The sequence below is a fragment of the Leucoraja erinacea genome, chromosome 20 (assembly GCF_028641065.1).
Source record: "Leucoraja erinacea ecotype New England chromosome 20, Leri_hhj_1, whole genome shotgun sequence".
Taxonomy (NCBI): domain Eukaryota; kingdom Metazoa; phylum Chordata; class Chondrichthyes; order Rajiformes; family Rajidae; genus Leucoraja; species Leucoraja erinaceus.
Window position 1 is genome coordinate 5,466,657 of NC_073396.1, and position 16,903 is coordinate 5,483,559.

The 16,903-nt window shown below is 51.8% G+C and overlaps 1 protein-coding gene across 3 annotated transcripts in view; it reads left to right on the top strand.

Moving 5' to 3' along the window:
- LOC129706676 (putative sodium-coupled neutral amino acid transporter 10) overlaps positions 1-16,903 on the top strand; it is a 52,139-nt gene that overhangs the window by 6,906 nt on the left and 28,330 nt on the right. The window contains exon 1 of one of the 3 annotated variants that reach the window (XM_055651066.1): positions 83-362. The exons of 1 other annotated variant lie outside the window; for it this stretch is intronic. In XM_055651066.1, the coding sequence (XP_055507041.1) occupies positions 273-362 (90 nt within the window). In that variant the 5' untranslated portion in view covers positions 83-272. Of the gene's footprint in view, positions 1-82; positions 363-16,903 lie in introns of those variants that run through there. One more of the 3 variants, XM_055651067.1, reaches the window with a different exon arrangement.

Consider the following 16,903-nt stretch of genomic DNA (forward strand, 5'->3'; position numbering starts at 1 on the left):
ATGAAAGCGTTCTGGAGAATGCGTGTGTGGGCTGGCGTTGTAATGGACTCAGATGCGTTGACAGTCTTTGACTCTTCCTCTAACAACCCAGTCGGGGAGGAGTTCAACGCAAGCTGTTCGTTCAGCAAGCAGGAAATAATATTACAACGTGAGCTGCACAGTAGTATGTCAGGCAGGGCATGTAGTCGCTGCAACTGAGGTTCTACTGGGTAGCCCAAAGCTTTGCACCCCACGGTATCTCGACTTGCCTCCGTTTAAAGGATCGCCTGGGAATGCAGCTGAAGGAACTGAGTTCAACTATCACTGTGGTGAACAGCATCATTGGAGTGTCTGTGCTGACTCTACCATTCTGCTACCAACAAGTAAGTGAGATTCAGGTTGCAACCCGGGCAGGTCTGCCGGCTGTGACAAGCTGAGACACAGTGAGTCAGTCACCCCTGCAAGGCAAGCGGGTGGCAACTCCTTTGTCGACGGTGTAACAAACTTGACCACAGAATCGCCTGCCAACTTGGCAGCTTCACAACTTGTTTGATCGCGTTAATTACCCCCATCGGCTGAAACAAAACTCTGCGATAGAGCACGGGTGATTTAAAATAGAGCATGTGTGGAAAACCTGATATCCCACACAAGGTGTTTCCAGAGACCATTGAGATCTATCTTGGCGTATTTTATAGAAACATAGGTGCAGGAGTAGGCCATTCGGCCCTTCGAGCCAGCACCGCCATTCAATATGATCATGGCTGATCATCCAGAATCAGTACCCCATTCCTGCTTTTTCCCCTTGATTCCGTCAGCTCTATGAGCCAAATCTAACTCTCTCTTGAAAACATCCATTGAATCGGCCTCCACTGCCTTCTGTGGCAGAGAATTCCACAGATTCACAACTCTCTGGGTGAAAATGTATTTCCTCATCTCAGTTCTAAATGGCCTACCCCTTATTCTTAAACTGTGTGACCCCTGGTTCTGGACTCCCCCAACATCGGGAACATTTTTCCTGCATCTAGCCTGTCCAATCCCTTATGAATTTCACCAGTTAGGAACGAAATATCATGACATATAACATCCTGCTGTAGCAGTAATTTGCATGCCCACGTACACAGATTCGAGCCAGCACCGCCATTCAATGTGATCATGGCTGATCATCCACAATCAGTACCCCGTTCCTGCCTTCTCCCCATATCCCTGACTCCGCTATGTTTAAAAGCCCTATCTAGCTCTCTCTTGAAAGCATCCAGAGAACCTGCCTCCACCGGCCTTTTTCCACAGACTCACCACTATCTGTGAGAAAAAGTGTTTCCTCGTCTCCGTTCTAACTGGCTTACTCCTTATTCTTAAACTGTGTCCCCTGGCTCTGGACTCCCCCAACATCGGGAACATGTTTCCTGCCTCTAGCGTGTCCAAGCCCTTAACAATCTTGGAGGAGGCCATTCGGCCCTTCGAGCCATATAAAACAAACAATCACTAAGCAGAAGCAAATTAATTTCCCTAACTTTGGTAACTCATTGACAACTGCCTTTACAGGCCTTTTGTGGTGCTGTAAGTAAGACATTCATTGTTCCTTTATCAGTACATACATTAATTGAACATTCTTGTATCTTGGCGTCACTACTTTCTTGCCTGGTATGTGAGACTGGAACTGCAGATTAGAGCAGAAGGCAGGAATGTGGTACTGATTGGGGATGATCAGCCATGGTCACATTGAATGGCGGTGCTGGCTTGAAGGGCTGAATGGTCGTTAACCTGAAAGGTTAACCAATGATGAGCGTTTGACGGCACTGGGCCTGTATTCGCTGGAGTTTAGAAGGATGAGGGGGTACCTCATTGAAATGTACAGAATATTGCAAGGCCTGGATAGAGTGGATGTGGAGAGGATGTTACCACCAGTGGGAGAGTCCAAGACTAGAGGTCACAGCCTCAGAATTAAAGGATGTTCTTTTAGGAAGGAGATGAGGAAGAATTTATTTTGTCAGAGGGTGGACAAGCTTTTCCCTTTGAGAATAGGGAAGATTCAAACAAGAGGACATGACTTCAGAATTAAGGGACAGAAGTTTAGGGGTAATATGGGGGGGAACTTCTTTACGCAGAGAGTGGTGGCGGTGTGGAATGAGCTCCCAGTGGAAGTGGTGGAGGCAGGTTCATTGGTATCATTTAAAAATAAATTGGATAGGCATATGGATGAGAAGGGAATGGAGGGTTATGGTATGAGTGCAGGCAGGTGGGACTAAGGGGAAAAAAATTTGTTTGGCATGGACTTGTAGGGCCGAGATGGCCTGTTTCCGTGCTGTAATTGTTATATGGTTATATGGTTATATGGTGGTGAATCTGTGGAACTTCTTGCCACAGACGGCTGTGGAGGCCAAGTCAGTGGATATATTTAAGGCCGAGATAGATAGATTCTTGATTAGTACGGGTGTCAAAGATATTGGGGATGGGAGGGAGAGATAGATCAGCCATGATTGAATGGCGGAGTAGACTTGATGGGCCGAATGGCCTAATTCTGCTCCTATCACTTATGACCTTATGAAGAAGCTTTTCAGTGAAGCCTCCCTTCAGATGGAAACTGGAGGGGATTTTTAAATAAATCAAAAGACTGGAATAACTGGAATGACTCGACTATGAAGTTTGTACATTCTCCCCGTGACCACATGGGTCTCCTCCCACATTCCAAAGGTACAGGTTTGTAAGGTAATTGGCTTCTGTAAATTGTAAATTGCCCCTAGTGTGTAGGATGGGGGGGGGTCAGCACACACTAGGTGGGCCGAAGGGCCTGTTTCTGCGCTGTATCTCTCAACTAAACCAAACTAAAAGTGCCTTCAGAAACAATTCTCCAATGGGCAGCACAATGGGCGCTGCTTCACAGCACCAGAGACCCCGGTTCGATCCTGGCCTCGGGTGCTGTCTGTGTGGAGTTTGCATTTTCTCCCCGTGACCTCGTGGGTTTCCTCCAGGCACTCCGGTTTTCTCCCACATCCCAGAGACGCGCGGGTTTGTAGGTTAATTGACGGGGAATGGAGGCGACAGTGAGATTTCAGGCAACTGAACCATCCCACCACAACCAGAGAGCAGTGCTGAACTACTATCTACCTCATCCGTGACCCTGGGACTATCCTTGACCAGACCTTGCTGGTTTTATCTTGCACTAAACCTCATTCCCTTATCGTGTATATATACACTGTAAATGGCTCGATGGTAATCATGTATAGTCTTTCTGCTGACTGGTTAGCACGCAACAAATAGCTTGGCACACGTGACAATAAACTAAACTGAACTATCAGAACTAGTATGAATGGTGAACAATGGAGAGCATGGACTTGATGGGCCAAAGGGCCTGTACCTAGTTTTGTTTTGTTTATTAATGTCACGTGTACTGAGGTCCAGTAAAAAACGTTGTTTTTCTTTCAATTGATCTTTCGATCGATTTCGATGACTAAAATATCTAAAACATATCACTGTTCAAAATCTAGTGCAGGCAAATTTACTAGCACTGGAAACACCTTAGAAATAATTAATAATTAATAGTAGCTAAATAATATAACTTCAGCAATATAACACTGGCAATAGACAATAGGTGCAGGAGTAGGCCATTCGGCCCGTCGAGCCAACACCGCCATTCAATGTGATCATGGCTGATCATCCCCAATCAGTACCCCGTTCCTGCCTTCTCCACATATCCCCTGACTCCGCTATCTTTAAGAGCCCTATCTAGCTCTCTCTTGAAAGCATCCAGAGAACCTGCCTCCACCGCACCGCACTCTGAGGCAGAGAATTCCACAGACTCACCACCCTCTGTGAGAAATAGTGTTTCCTCGTCTCCGTTCTAAATGGCTTACTCCTTATTCTTAAACTGTGGCCCCTGGTTCTGGACTTCCCCAACATCGGGAACATGTTTCCTGCCTCTAGCGTGTCCAAACCCTTAACAATATCTTATAAGTTTCAATGAGATATCCTCTCATCCTTCTAAACTCCAGACTGTACAAGCCCAGCCCTGGCATTGTGCATTCTCCGCAGCAGAACAGAAGTTTGTAATTAGTCTACAATGTCACATTGTGTTGTGCTAAATTGGATAAATAAATAAACTTACGAGTGGCCCAAAAATAGAAACACAAGAACGCCCTATTGAAGATAAATTGTCACAGGAACCAGAGAGAAGTATCAGTTTTACTAAAGATAGATACAAAATGCTGGAGTAACTCAGTTGGGACAGGCGGGGTGGGAGATTGCAACCTTCACGAGGTCCGCCCTGTTTCGATGAATGCAATCAACCTGGCGTGCACAATCAAGTAAGATCAAATAGAACAAGTTGTCCGACAACTTTAGGCTGTGCACGCCATACGCAAGAAGAAGTGGGACAGGCAGCATCTCTGGAGAGAAGGAATGGGTGACGTTTCGGGTCGAGACCCTTCCTCAGTTTTACTCAGTAATTTCTGTTCAGCTGCTGCACCCCCTATCTACTCTCCTGGTACATTCTCGAAGAGGTTCATAAGTGATGGGAGCAGAATTGGGCCATTCGGCCCATCGAGTCTACACGGCCCTTCAATCACGGCTGATCTGTCTTTCCCTCCTATCCCCATTCTCCTGCCTTCTCCCCTTAACCCCGGACACCCATACTAATCAAGAATCTATCTATCTATCTCGGCCTTAAAAATACCCAATGTATTCAAATGTCATTCACCTGGGCACTTTACAACCCAGCGGCACGTCGAACACTGGCCCTATCACCGTACTCTGACTACATTCTTTCTTTGTCCCGCCCCCTCCCCTGACTATCAGTCCGGAGAAGGATCTCCTATTCCTTCTCTCCAGAGATGCTGCCTGACCCGCTGAGTTACTCCAGCCTTTTAGGTCTGTTTTCGGTTTAGTCCGGAGCACCTGGAGTTCCTTCCCAGCGCTGCTGCTGCTGCTGCTGCTGCGCTACCGAGAGTTACCCAGGGAGAGTCGGATGATCCTCCAACGACAGGTCTGTAGTCGACACACAGAGTACTGCCCAGCCAGCGGAAAGACTATACATGATTATAATCGAGCCGTCCACAGTGTTTCGGACACTCGGATAACGGGAATCGGAGGCTCCAACCGCAGGTCTGGTGGACAGTAACACCTCCTGGCCCGCGGGTCCCTGCATCATTGCCCCGCGCGGCTGGAATGGCCGCGGGACTCTGCGAGTTGCCGGGGGTTGAAGACACCTGGACCGGGTGCGACCTTGCACCCCCGGCGTGGCTTTAAATGGCCGCGGGACAATTACCATCGCCGCCGGGGGGACTTTGACTCTGACATCGGGGAGGGGAATGAGGAGTGCAGGGAGACAGATAAGACTTGGCCTTCCATCACAGTGAGGAGGAGATCGCTGTGATGGATGTTTGTGTAAATTGTGTTGTGTCTGGGGTCTTTTTCTTGCGTGTATGACTGCAGAAACGGCATTTCATTTCACTGAGGGGTCCAAATGACAATTATATTGACTCTTGAGTCTACGCGGGGCCTTCAATAGTGGCTGATCTGTCTTTCCCTCCTATCCCCATTCTCCTGCCTTCTCCCCTTAACCCCGGACACCCATACTAATCAAGAATCTATCTATCTATCTCGGCCTTAGAAATACCCAATGTATTCAAATGTCATTCACCTGGGCAGTTTACAACCCAGCGGCACGTCGAACACTGGCCTTATCATCGTACTCTGACTACATTCTTTCTTTGTCCCGCCCCCTCCCCTGACTATCAGTCTGGAGAAGGATCTCCTATTCCTTCTCTCCAGAGATGCTGCCTGACCCGCTGAGTTACTCCAGCCTTTTAGGTCTGTTTTTGGTTTAAACCAGCACCTGCAGTTCCTTCCCACCCAATGCCATCAGGAGAGTTACCCAGGGTCAGATGGAAGTCTATGATCCTCACTTTACAGTGAAGAAAGTAGTCGAGGCACACAGAGTACTGCCCAGCCAGCGGAAAGACTATACATGATTATAATCGAGCCGTCCACAGTGTACGGACACTCGGATAAGGGAATCGGAGGCTCCAAACGCAGGTCTGGTGGACAGTAACACCGGGAGCCCGCGGGTCCCTGCTGGGAGACCGTTTTTCTGGCCTTCTCCCGCCCGAGTTGCGGGGTTGAAGATTACCTGGAGCGGGGCCTTACATAATCGCCCGGCGCGGCTTTAAATGGCCGCGGGACACTTACCGTCGCCCGCCGGGGGCTTTGACTCTGACATCGGGAGGAGAATGAGGAGTGCAGGGAACAGATAGGACTTTGCCTTCCATCACAGTGAGGAGGAGATTCGCTGTGATGGATGTTTGTGTAAATTGTGTTGTGTCTTGGTTCTTTTTCTTGTGTGTATGACTGCAGAAACAACATTTCAATGAGGTTCAAATGACAAAATATATTGTATTGTATTGTAACATTTAGGGCAAGATAGTGTGGCTCGGTGGTGCAGCAGTAGAGTTGCTGCCTTACAGTGCGAGAGACATGGGTTTGATCCTGACTACGGGTGCTGTCAATCTGGAGTTTGTACGTTCTCCCCGTGGCCACGTGGGCTTTCCCCGGGTGCTCCGGTTTCCTTGCACACGGAAGGCAGGAACGGGGTACTGATTCGGGACGATCAGCCATGATCACATTGAATGGCGGTGCTGGCTCGAAGGGCCAAATGGCCAACTCCTGCACCTATTGTCTACAATGACATACAGGTTTGTAGGCCAATTGGCTTTGGTAGAAATTGTAAAAATTGCCCCTGGGGCATGTGGGATAGTATTATGCCCCTGTCCCACTTAGCAAACCTGAACGGGAACCTCTGGAGACTTTGCGCCTCACCCAAGGTTTCCGTGTGGTTCCCGGAGGTTTTTGTCAGTCTCCCTACCTGCTTCCACTACCTGCAACCTCCGGCAACCACCAGCAACCTCCGGGAACCTCACTAGGTGGAGTAGGCCATTCGGCCCTTCGAGCCAGCACCACCATTCAATAGGATCATGGCTGATCATCCAAAATCAGTACCCCGTTCCTGCTATCTCCCCATATCCCTTGACTCTATATTCCAAAAGCAGCCTAGCCAAAAGCTAACAAGCAGAAACATAACTTCTTGACTCTTAATCTCAAACCATTGACCTAGAAAGACATGTGTACAATTTGCCTTCTATATTTCTCTACTTGTGTTGCCACTTTCAAGGAGCTGTGGACATAGACACCGTAAGGCCATAAGCAATAGGAGCAGAATTAGGCCATTCGGCCCATCAAGTCTACTCCGCCACTCTATCATGGCTGATCTATCTCTCCCTCCTAACCCCATTCTCCTGCCTTCTCCCCACAACCCCAGACACCCGCATTAATCAAGAATCTATCCATCTCTGCTTAAAAATATCCACTGACGTGGCCTCCACAGCCTTCTGTGTTGCAATGAATTCCACAGATTCACCGCCCTCTGACTAATGAAATTCCTTCTCATCTCATTCCTAGAGGAACACGTTTTAATCCTTGAGGCTGTGACCTTTAGTCCTAGTCTCTCCCATGTCTTGCCACAACTGCCCTCCAACCCAGCCGAGCGTTTCCAGACTGAGCCACCCCTTTGTCTCCCCCAGCAATCCTGTGCAGACAAACTACCTGTTTCGTGATTTATCTCTCCTTCCACACTTGTGTTTTCCTTCAGATTTCGATAGCTACCTTTGTAAGTTTAACCTCTATGTTTATTTTTTTAACAGCCTCCGGTAAATGCCAATACTACACTTTTCATTATCTAGAATACCAATGTTTGCTTGGACCCACAACAAAGTCACGTCACTGCCCCTCCTTGTAAGGCTTAGATAGTAGCAGGATTTCATACACTAAGTCAGGCCGTGCACTGATGTCACCAGACCCAAGACTGTTGGATTGCAGATAAAGCCCCTTACATATTACTACTTTACATGGTTGCACCTGTTCCATCCACCGAACTGACCCGTAGAAAAAAAAGCGTACAGTTCCATCGCTCTCTGTTATATACATTAAACTCCGCAGAAAGGGGACTACCAAACCAAGTCTCTCAACATTCAAACCCTTTTACCTCCCGTTACCAGGTCCTGTTGATTTCAGCTACTGTTTATTTTTTTTAACAGCCTCCTTTGATCCATCTGTGAAAATTAATTACTATATTATCTATATGGTTATGGTATTCTGTTGACCCAATAGTCCAGAAACATAGACCCGTCTTTTGGAATTGTCCCTTTACCTCCAGATCTCATCTTTCCAGATGGATGTTCAAACAGTATACCATATTGGCATTGTTGGTGGGGCACATTTTTCCTGCAGGGCAGAACTTTTTGTCCCATTATTACTCCCATTAAATCCCTTCTTCCACAACACCTCCAACCCAGGGTTACCTTCCGAATTCCAAGAGATAATCCACCCCTGGTTTTGGCACCAGTTTTACTTTTGTACTACCTGTTTTGTTGGGTGGTTCTCTCCATGACCCTTAAGGCTTAGCCAGTAATTAGCCATTAGTTGTCTGTGGCGCAGTCTCAACGGCATCTCCCCAGTTTCCACCTGTAGTGCACATACAGGTGACGTCCGCACATCTCCTATACAGATTCTTAGAGCTTCCGCTTGGACTTTGTCCAACTCGGCCAACACTGCCTTAGATGCTGACCCATAAGCTATACTGCCATACTCTAGTCTGGATCTGATCAGTGATACATAAATACGTTTAAGAGATAATACATCTGCTCCCCACTCTAAACCTGCCGAGCATCTCATTACATTGATGGCTTTTTTGCATTTTTCATTTATTTTTGTAATGTGGACCCTCCATGTTAAAATGAACCCCCAGGAAACGGAAATCTTTTACTCTTTCCAAATTGTTGCCGTGTAGTTTTAACTGGACATCCTCTGTAATTTTCTTCCTTGTGAAAACCCATTGTCTTTGTCTTCTCTATAGAGAATTTAAAACCCCATTTCCCTCCCCACTCTTCCACCTGGGCTATCCCTTGCTGTACTTTTTCCACGATAAAATCTATATTCCTCCCCCTTCTCCATAGGCTGCCTTAAAATTGGGTCCCCTCTCCTCTCTGCCCCACCCAGCCAATTACTCTGGAGCGATTAACTCTCTGTATATAATTAGATTTAATTAAGGGAGCATCATGCCACCAGCCTCTACATTATAACCTGCTTCAGCGGGCTGCGGTCACTGTGTTACCTGCAACCTGCCAGGTTTATCTGTAGATAGACACAAAGAACTGGAGTAACCCAGCGGGCGGGACAGGCAGCATCTCCGGAGAGAAGGACTTCTTCAGACTGGTTAGGGATATGATATGCAAGATATGCAAAAAAAGTAACAATGACCATTGTTAACTGTTTGTAGGGTGAAAATGAGAAGCTGGTGTGACTTGGGTGGGGGAGGGATAGAGAGAGAGGGAATGACGGGGCTACGTGGAGTGAGATAATTCAATATTCATACCACTGGGCTGTAAGCTGCCCAAGCAAAATATTAGATGCTGTTCCTCCAATATGTGTTTAGCCTCACCCTGACAATGGAGGAGACCGAGGACATAGAAACATAGAAACATAGAAATTAGGTGCAGGAGTAGGCCATTCGGCCCTTCGAGCCTGCACCGCCATTCAATATGATCATGGCTGATCATCCAACACAGTATCCCGTACCTGCCTTCTCTCCATACCCTCTGATCCCACACAAGGGCCACATCTAACTCTCTCTTAAATATAGCCAATGAACTGGCCTCGACTACCCTCTGTGGCAGAGAGTTCCAGAGATTCACCACTCTCTGTGTGAAAAAAGTTCTTCTCATCTCGGTTTTAAAGGATTTCCCCCTTATCCTTAAGCTGTGACCCCTTGTCCTGGACTTCCCCAACATCGGGAACAATCTTCCTGCATCTAGCCTGTCCAACCCCTTAAGAATTTTGTAAGTTTCTATAAGATCCCCTCTCAATCTCCTAAATTCTAGAGAGTATAAACCAAGTCTATCCAGTCTTTCTTCATAAGACAGTCCTGCCATCCCAGAAAGGTCTGTGGAGGAATGGGAAGGAGAATTAAAGTGTCCAGCAACCGGGAGATCAGGATGGTTCACGCGGGCTGAGTGAAACGATCGCCCTGTCTGCGTTTGGTCTCGCTGATGTATAAGAGACAACATCTTGAACAACGTATACAGTAGATATGGTCGTAGTAGATGCAAGTGTACCCCTACCTAACCTGAAAGGACTGTCAGGGTTTTGCTGGACAGTTGAGGGAGAAGGCAATAGCGACAGGTGTTGCATCTTCTGCGGTTGCAGGGGAAGGTACCTGGGGAGGGGGTGGTTTGGGTGGGAAGGGATGAGTTAACCAGGGAGTTGTGGAGGTGACTGCCTCTGTGGAAGGCAGTAAGGGGTGGAGATGGGAAAATGTGGCTGGTGGTGGTGGGATCCCGTTGGAGGTGGCGGAAAGTTCGGAGAATGGTGTGGGGTATGCGACGGCTGACACAGGTTTACCTGTAGAATAGGAACATGATGCCAAGGTAAACTGATCTCCTCTGTCTGCACACGATCCACACACGTCTGTTCCTTACAGGTCCAAGTGAGCTTGTTGATCTAGTGTAGTTTAGAGATACAGCGTGGAATCAGGCACTTCGGCCCACCGAGCCCGCACTGACCAGCGATCCCCGCACATTAACACCATCTCACACTCACACGCACACTCACGCACACACACACGCACACACTCGCACTCACACTCGCACTCACACTCACTCACACTCACACACACACACACACACACACACACACACACACACACTCACACACACACACACACACACACACACTTTATACACATATACCATGCCAATTGACCTACAAATTGTGTAAGTTGGAGTGTGGGAGGAAACCGGAGCAACCAGGAAAAACCCACGCGGTCACAGGGAGAACTCCCGGGTCTCTGGCGCTGTGAGGCAGCAACTCTACCGCTGCGCGCACCGTGGCAGCCTGATCTGTGGTTTAAGAGCAGACAAACTGATTCTGAACTCCGCACAACTAAAGAACGGAGAGTTGGCACGGTGGCACAGCGGCAGAGTTGCTGCCTTACAGCGCCAGAGGCCCGGGTTCGATCCCGGCTACGGGTGCTGTCCGCACGGAATTTGTACATTCCTCCCGTGACTGCGTGGGTTTTCCTGGTTGCTCCGATTTCCGCCCACTTTCCAAGGACGTGCGGGTTTGTACTTTAATTGGTTTCGCTACGTGGCCTCTTTGTGTGTGTACATGGAACTGGTGTGTGGGTGATCAGTGGTCGACGTGTGGACTCAGTGGGCCAAATGGCTCATTTCAACGCCGTAGAACTAAACTAAATAAGTACAGAGGAACTGGCGGTACAAATGTAATCAGTGGATTATAATCTGATATATATATAGTTATAATCCGCAAATTATATCTAATAATTGAATAGGTGGATTAGGCCAAATATTATTGGTTGAGTCAAGACTGTAGGGAGATTAAAAAAAGTACTTGTTATGAGACTCTAAACTTGTACGTGTTATGAGAAGTCTTCACTGGAATAAGTCAAATGCATTGAGACAAAGTGCAGGATGAATGTGCAGTGTTACAGGAATGACTTCAAAGCCCTTCCAACCATCTTGGGCAGTCACTGTGAATACAGCGAATGCAGCGCCGGAGACCCGGGTTCGATCCCGACTACGGGCGCTGTCTGTACGGAGTTTGCACGTTCTCCCCGTGACCTGCGTGGGTTTTCTCCAAGATCTTCGGTTTCCTCCCACACTCCAAAGACGTCCAGGTGTGTAGGTTAATTGGCTTGGTAAATGTAAAAATTGTCCCTAGTGGGTGTAGGATAGTGTTAATGTGCGGGGATCGCTGGTCGGCGCGGACCCGGTGGGCCGAAGGGCCTGTTTCCGCGCTGTATCTCTAAACTAAACTAAACCCAGGCGAGCCACAGATCTTCAATCACATCTTACAATCGCTCTTAAATCTATTTTCCTACAGTGAAGTTTCTTGCTTTAACTCTGATCTTCTCAAACTCCTCACAGATACTATCCTTGATCGGACTTTGCTGGCTTTACCTTGCACTAAATGTTATTCCCCTATCATGTATCTATACACTGCAAATGGCTCGACAGTAATCATGTATTGTCTTTCACTGACTGGTTAGCACGCAACAAAAGCATTTCACTGTACCTCGGCACACGTGACAATAAACTCAACTAAACCAAGGTGTAGCTGTAGATTCCGACACAGTTCAGTTTACTTTGTCTATCGTGCTTTTGTGCTTTCTATCGTTAGTATGCAAAAAAGCTTTTGTTGAATGCTAACCAGTTAGTGGAAAGACAATACATGATTATAATCGAGTGTGCAGATACACGATAGAGTGAATGACATTTCCTTCGCAAATTTGCTATGCAAATTGGAGGAGCAGCGCCTCATATTTTGCTTGGGTAGTTTACACCCCAGCGGTAAGAACATTGATTTCTCCAATTTCAGGTAGTCCTTGCTTTCTCCCTCCTTCCCCTCCCCTTCCCAGCTCTCCCACAGCCCACTGTCTCCGCCTCTTTCTTTCTTATTCCACCCCCCCCCCACTCCCCCCCCCCCCCCCCCCCACTCCCACATCAGTCTGAAGAAGGGTCTCGACCCGAAACATCGCCTATTCCTTCGCTCCATAGATGCTGCCTCACCCGCTGAGTTCCTCCGGTATTTTTGTCTATCAAAGTTTACTACCAGCTAAAGAAGAACAATAAAGGACTCGGTGTGGGGAGGGGGGAGTGAGGGGGGGGGGACAAAAAGGGGAGTCAGCGATCTTTGTAACTGTCAGTGCTGTAGGTGACTGTTACTTTGGGTATGCTCACTGTCTAGTCACATGTGACAAAATATTCCGTTCCATTCCAAAGTCCAGTAAAGTCCGATGGAAGATAATCTAGGAGTGTTCAATGAGGTGGATGGGATGTCAGGACTGCCCTCTCGTTGTTGGTAGAACGGTTCAGTTGGCCGATAACAGCCGGGAAGAAACCGTCTCCGAGTCTGGAGGTGTGGGCCGAGGCAGTGAGAACGAGTGAGAGGGTCGGCTCGGGCGTGTCGGGGGCTGGAGGGCGAAAGGCAGAGCAACAATCCAAAAAGACAAAAGCATAAGTAGAAGCGAAGGAATGCAGGGCGAGAGAGGAAGGGGGAAGTTATAGAACCAGTAGAGGCCAGAGCAGGACATGACACGGGGAGACACACGGAGACATGGGGACACACGGGGAGACACACGGGGACACACGGGGAGACACACGGGGGACACACGGGGACACGGGACACGGAGACACACGGAGACATGGGGGACACACGGGGACACACGGAGATACACGGAGACATTGGGACACACGGAGACACGGGGACATGGGGACACACGGGGACACACGGAGACACACGGAGAGACACACGGAGACACATGGGGAGACACACGGAGAGACACACGGAGACATGGGGACACACGGAGAGACACACGGAGACATGAGGACACACGGGGACATGAGACACACGGGGAGACACACGGAGACACACGGGGAGACACACGGGGACATGGGGACACACGGGGGAGGACACACGGAGAGACACACATGACAGGGGACACACGGGGAGACACACACGGAGACACACACGGAGACACACGGGGAGACACACGGAGACACACGGGGACACACGGGAGAGGACACACGGGGACACATGAGGACACACGGGAGACATGAGAGACACACGGGGACACACGGGGAGACACACGGGGACATGAGGACACACGGGGACACACGGGGAGACACACGGGGGACACACGGGGACACACGGGGACACACATGAGGACACACGGGGGACACACGGGGAGACACACGGGGACACACGGGGACACACGGGGACACACGGGGAGACACACGGGGACACACACACGGGGAGACACACGGACAGGGGACACACGGGGACACACACGGGGACACACGGAGGGACACACGGGGAGACACACGGGGACACACACGGGGAGACACACGGGGACACACACGGGGAGACACACGGAGACATGGGGACACACGGGGACACACGGGGAGACACACGGGGACACACGGGGACACACGGGGACACAGGGAGACACACGGGAGAGACACACGGGGACACACGGGGACACACGGGGACACACGGGGGACACACGGGGGACACACGGGGAGACACACGGGACACACACGGGGGACACACGGGACATGGGACACACACGGGGACACACGGGAGACACACGGGGACACACGCGGGGACACACGGGGACACACACGGGGAGACACACGGGGAGACACACGGGGAGACACACGGGGAGACACACGGGGGGACACACGGGGACACACGGGGACACACGGGGAGACACACGGGGACACACGGGGACACACGGGGACACACGGAAACACACGGGGAGACACACACGGGGACACACGGGGGACACACGGGGACACACGGAAACACACGGGGAGACACACGGGGACACACGGGGACACACGGGGACACACGGGACACACGGGGACACACGGGGAGACACACGGAGACATGGGGACACACGGGGACACACGGGGAGAGACACACGGGGAGACACACGGGGAGACACACGGGGGACACACGGGGGACACACGGGGACACACGGGGGACACACGGGGACACACGGGGACACACGGGGGACACACGGGGAGACACACGGGGACACACGGGGACACACGGGGAGACACACGGGGAGACACACGGGGGGACACACGGGGACGGGACACACGGGGAGACACACGGGAGACACACGGGGAGACACACGGGGACACACGGGGACACACGGGGACACACGGGGAGACACACACACGGGGAGACACACGGGGGACACGGAGACACACGGGGAGACACACGGGGACACACGGGGACACACGGGGACACGGGGGGACACACGGGGACACACGGGGGACACACGAGGGAGACACACGGGGAGACACACGGGGACACACGGGGACACACGGGGACACACGGGGGGGACACACGGGGGACACACGGGGAGAGACACACGGGGAGACACGGGGACACACGGGGACACGGGGAGACACACGGGGGGGGACACACGGGGACACACGGGGACACACGGGGAGACACACGGGGACACGGGGACACGGGGAGACACACGGAGACACACGGGGACACGGGGAGACACACGGGGAGACACACGGGGAGACACACGGGGACACACGGGGAGACACACGGGGAGACACACGGGGGACACACGGGGACACACGAACACGGGAGACACACGGGGACACACGGGGGAGACACACGGGGGAGACACGGGGAGAGACACGGGGAGACACACGGGGAGAGACACGGGGAGACACACGGGGACACACGGGGGAGACACACGGGGACACAGGGGGGAGACACACGGGGAGACACACGGGGAGAGACACACGGGGAGACACACGGGGACACACGGGGGGAGACACACGGGGACACACACGGGGACACACGGGGAGACACACGGGGACACGGGGACACGGGGAGACACACGGGGACACACGGGGACACACGGGGACACACGGGGACACACGGGGAGACACAGGGGGACACGGGGACACACACGGAGACACACGGGGAGACACACGGGGAGACACACGGGGACACACGGGGAGACACACGGGGACACGGGGACACACGGGGGGGAGACACACGGGAGACACACGGGGACACACGGGAGACACACGGGAGACACACGGGGGGACACACGGGGAGACACACGGGGACACACGGGGAGACACACGGGGACACACGGGGAGACGGGGACACGGGGAGACACGGGGACACACGGGGGGGGACACGGGGGGAGACACACGGGGAGACACACGGGGGAGACACACGGGGACACACGGGGACACACGGGGAGACACACGGGGAGACACACGGGGAGAGACACACGGGGACACACGGGGACACACGGGGAGACACACGGGGGACACACGGGGAGACACACGGGAGAGACACACGGGGAGACACACGGGAGACACACGGGACACACACGGGGAGACACACGGGACACACGGGGAGACACACGGGGAAAACGGGGACACACGGGGGGACACACGGGGGAGACACACGGGGAGACACACGGGGAGACACACGGGGACACACGGGGGACACACGGGGAGACACACGGGGACACACGGGGACACAGGGGGGACACACGGGGAGAGACACACGGGGGACACACGGGAGACACACACGGGGGACACACGGGGACACACGGGGACACACGGGGAGAGACACACGGGGGGAGACACACGGGGAGACACACGGGGACACACGGGGACACACGGGGAGACACACGGGGAGACACACGGGGACACACGGGGACACACGGGGAGACACACGGGGACACACGGGGACATGGGGACACACGGGGACACACGGGGAGACACACGGGGAGACAAGACACACGGATACACACGGGGAGACACAGAGAGACAAGAATGGGCGAAGACTAAAATGGCCTCCCTGTGACAACAGAGGAGGGCCTGGACAGAAAGCTCACTGTGGGAATGGAAAGGAAAGTTAAAATGCTTGGATACCAGGAGATGGAGTCGGCCTGGGCAGACCAAACACAAGCAAGTATTGGCTGGAGACCTTTGCCACCCTTCTGCTCAAGATTCCAACATCTGCAGTCCCCCCGAGTCTCCATGTTCCTGCCAATGGCCCTGCAGGACGGCACGGTGGCGCAGCGGTAGAGTTGCTGCCTTACAGCGTTTGCAGTGCCAGGGAACCGGGCTCGATCACGACTACGGGCGCTGTCTGTACGGAGTTTGCACGTTCTCCCCGTGACCAGTGTGGGTTTTGTCCGAGATCTTCGGTTTCCTCCCACACTCGAGAGACGTACAGGTTTGTAGGTAAATTGGCTTGGGTTTGTCTACTTGGTATAAGTGTAAATTGTCCCTAGTGT